Raw genomic sequence first — 4,346 nt, forward strand, 5'->3', positions numbered from 1 at the left:
GGGCTTTTGTAGGAGATTGATAGGAGATGATTTCTGCAGAATTTGGGGGTGGATGATAGAGTGGAGATGGTTTCGAATGGCCGATCAAATGGATGAGATTAACCCAATTAATATGGAAGTTTAGGGCTTTAAGACCTCTATGGTAAGTGTATTTGTAGCCCTGAAGTAATGGCTTGTGGCTGCTAAGGTTTAGACAAGTGGATCGAAAAGGTGTTGAACATTTCAGAATCTGGAAAACACTAATTTACCGGCCGCTTAATGGATGTCTAGGCTGTTCAATGAATTTCGTGGCCGTGGAAACGATTGTCTGGCAAGAGACCAAATTTCGCGGGCTCACTCCGGACACTCCCGAACTCGATTTTACGTGTTCTTTAGACCGTTGGGAAAGCTTGTTGAGTTTACTTTCTAACCCAAGTGGTTTGGATCAAAAAATATTTTGTACATCAAAAGATATGACAATTTTACCCTTAGTGGGTCAGAAAATAGATTACTTTGGTAAAACCCTCGCATCTCCCTCGTTTCAAATCAGATTAAGGATTATTATGTATCAATAAAGAAGTTTGATTTTTGAAAAATGGGTTGAAAGTAGACTTATTTGAAGATCAACGGTGCTACCAAGGCTAAAACATGTGTCAACACATTTCTATCCACTCTAAGTGTCATTTGGCACTCGTACCCCTTGTTCCAAAGTGCTCCTTCATCCCTTAAGAGTTCCACAAAGTTCCTAAGGTTTTCATGAGGTCAACCACAACAACTGAAAACCAGTTCATCATCGGGATCATCCCAAGGTGGAACTTGAAATACTCTCTCCGTCCTAATTTAATTGTCCCATTTTGCACTTTTTGTCGTCCCAAAATAATTGTCCCACTTCTAAACTAGATGGGTAATGATTAACAAATTTCCAATTTTACCCTTCCATTTTTCAATCATTACTACTAACACAAAAAAAAAGGAGGGAAATTTTACAAAATGAGTACTATTGGTACGGAATAATAAAATATGCATTGAAACACCCAAAATGAGATTTACATTGAGATCTCACACCAAACAACCATCCAGTTCTTTTCTTCCACAGAGGATCTTTCCCATTTACACTAAACCTTCACAAATTTCCAAAACGCTTCTTAAAAAGATTCACAAAATCTAAGTACTTCAGTGTGCACTAAACTTTCCCACTTACAACAAACCTTCTACAAATTCACAAAAACATGTTCACTGATGTGCATTGGTTGACACCTAACCTTCTACAAATTCACAAAAACAAGTTCTTCAATCTAACAATCTCTTCAAATAACTTGGTTGATTTAAGAACTTCATACAAAAAAACTTGAAAAGTCTTGCGTGATTTGCCCAGAAAAAAAGGAAAGAAAGATCAAATTAAGAACACAATTTATCCCAATATAAATGGACAATTTTTTCCAAGTCCAACTACACAAAGAAAGAAAAGATGACCTTAGTTTTCTCCACGTCACTTTTTCCAAGTCTAGCAACAAAGGCAAGAAATACAGTAAAAGCTGGAGCTGGTTATTCATAGGATTAAAAGGATAACTCACATTGATTTAAACTTGATTCTGTAAATGAATCAGCACATTCTCCACAACATCTCGGCCACATTCAAGTTGAGAGGGAAGAACTCCATCTCTCCTTAATTGGGGTTTCCTAATGTGCAGCAATTTGTAATTATTACCCCCATTAACCTTCATCACTTCAACCATACAAGCTTGTAGAGATAAAAAAACTGAATCGAGTTTGTGTGATGATAATTTATCAAAAGATTTCTCCACGGCATTCATAAGTTGATCGATTGTTCTAGGCGCCTCTTGATGTTGCAAGGATTGTATGGCGTTAAAATAACCAAGATTAAGAACATTCAAGTCAGGACTATTTGGGGGTTGATTTGTTAAACGAATATCAAACCCATTCCTTGTTGCAGCCTCGTGAAACTCAGCATCATTTGGTTTGATGTGAGGCCTTGCATTATCTTGTTGAATATAAATAGTTTCACCCACGCTAGACCGAGGCCATTTTGATTGAATAGCAGGAATTACTTTTTCAATCAAACCCGAGCGAACAACATCTTTAGTCACTGCGGCAACTGCCTTTGTCTTCATTATCTCGGCTACGCGACTTTTACTTGTTCATTTGGCAGGTTCTTTGGCAGTGAATGCAAAAATACCAACTTTACCCGAAAACTCTTCACATCCATTAGCACCGAATCGTGGTTGAGCTACCGCCGTTAGAAACATAACCTTTGTGATGAATCATTTGCTTTTGCAAGTTCGATGTGGTTGATCTTCGTCGGGAAGTACATAATACCTTTCTGATTCTTTGGTCATGTAAAACCACTTCTCATCTATGTGAACATAGTTGTACATATCATTAAACATTGGCTGGGTTTAGAGACTGTTCGGTTCAAGCATAGAAAGACAAAAGTGCAACCTTGCTATCTTATTTTGATCGGAAAGGTTCGGCTTAAGAGGATTTGTATGAGGCCTAATTTCACCTTCCTTAATTCGTTGATGGAGCGTTGATTTTGGGACTTCTAAAGCCTCCGAGAAGGAACGGATATTTGTACGGCGATGAAAAGCGATCCCCCTGACTTTGTTCCGGTCAATCTCGCATCGCTTCCGGCCAACTCTTTTACGCTTTTTGTTTGATACATCAACCATCAAACCATGGGCTTCACAAATTTTTGCTCTGCTCCAAATTCAATGTATTATTTTGTTGGAGACAGAGAACATTGCAGCAACTTCTGGCACACAACCCCTTGTCAATTTTCCATCAACAGTTCAGAGCAAAAGAGCCTGAAAAATTTCTTCTCTTTGTTCATTTGTAAGGTTGTGGTTTGGTCCACCATGAAAGTAGGAGTTTTGACCAAAAGTACAATCCATTAGCCATGGATAGAAATTTAGAGGAGGAGTAGAGTTTAGATTTTCCAGTAAAGGTTAAGTTGAAGTTCAGAAAGTGAAAAGAGGGGGGGGGGGGGGGGGGGGGGGGAGAGAGAGAGAGAGAGAGAGAGAGAGAGAACGAGGGGGGGGGGGGGGAGGGAAGATTGGGTAAAGAATTTTTTCAGGTTGCTCTTATTAGAAAGAGTTTTAGGAGGCAATTTTAATTTGAGGAAGATTTTGAATTCCAAAATTACCTGCTTCTTTCCTTATGCATGTCTTTTGGTTAGGAGTACAAATTTGACTGTTTTTACTCCATCAAATTTACTCCATAATAATGAAAGGTAAAAGAGGAAATTCAAGTGTCCAAACATGTAATAATTATGTTTCCTTAAAAAGTTTGAATCCCCAAAAAGGACCGTTAAATCCGGACAGAGGGAGTACTTGTTAGGCCAAATTAGGGTGTCTACAGCATTGTTGTTGATGATGATGAATAGGTGTCGGCGGATGAGAGATCAGGTGGTTACGCAAAGCACCACACGTCTTCATCTTCATCAAAGCCCAAGAGTGCTCATTATTGCCACAACTTTCATCATCATAGTAAACCACCATCGACTTTCCACCTCGAATTGAATTCTAGAAACTCCTCTGCCACTGCAACCCTAGTTTGCAATGGGAAACGATGTGAATTTTGTTGAAAAGCCCAACTAGCATAGGTACTGGGCTTTGTACTAGTATAGGTACTAGCAGATCAGAGCTGACATTTTTGTGACAGTATAGGTACTAGGGTTTTGATAGGTACAGGTACTACCTGCAATTGTGTGTAACTTCGGCCAACATGACTTTGTCATCCGGACTTCATTTGGGGCAAATTATATATTGAAATTGATGTACTGAAAGTCTACTTTCTAATGTGGTGGTCTCATGATCTAATTCTAAAACTGTAGTGACCCGTAAATTTCTATTATATAATTTTAATATTTTATAAAGAGATAAATAATGGTTTAATGAGGAAAATATGGTTGCGGGTGTTAGTGCAATATGGTGTATATATGTATGTGATGTGTGGCAGGAAAAATATTTCCCATTTTCCACTCTCTCCATCTCTCAGTCTCTCACTCTCTCTATCTCTCAGTCTCTCCCCCAAGAACTCATCTCTAAACTCAAAACCAATACTAATCAACTCTCAAACCATCTTTTAGTTGCGTATTGGAGCTCGTATCTTGTTGGGTAGAGCTCGGTTCGGTGTATTTTGCTCAGTTTGGACTTTAGAAGCTAGGGTTCATTCAATCTCTTCAGTTTCGACTTAGATACTCAAGGTAGGAAATTATACCTCTCTTTATATGTTTTATGAGTGATTTGATGCTTGAAATCATGTTTGAAATGTTGTTATTGAGCTGGGAATTGAAATCTTTCATCTGCGAGAAATCGTCTAAAAATCCAGTATCCTACTGGTAGGAC

At 38.5% G+C, this 4,346-nt stretch overlaps 1 protein-coding gene across 1 annotated transcript; it reads right to left on the minus strand.

Annotated features, from left to right (window-relative positions):
- Window positions 1-1,559: 1,559 nt before the first annotated feature.
- Window positions 1,560-2,111, minus strand: LOC131332863 (uncharacterized). Its single transcript, XM_058367174.1, has one exon. The coding sequence runs from the start codon at window positions 2,109-2,111 to the stop codon at window positions 1,560-1,562; it is 552 nt and encodes a 183-aa protein (XP_058223157.1).
- Window positions 2,112-4,346: the final 2,235 nt, after the last annotated feature.

The sequence above is a fragment of the Rhododendron vialii genome, chromosome 7a, assembly GCF_030253575.1.
Source record: "Rhododendron vialii isolate Sample 1 chromosome 7a, ASM3025357v1".
NCBI lineage: Eukaryota > Viridiplantae > Streptophyta > Magnoliopsida > Ericales > Ericaceae > Rhododendron > Rhododendron vialii.

What these genes read in the sequence shown, in the direction of transcription:
- LOC131332863 (XM_058367174.1), bottom strand. Translation starts at nt 2,111, where the DNA reads ATGAAGACAAAGGCAGTTGCCGCAGTGACTAAAGATGTTGTTCGCTCG.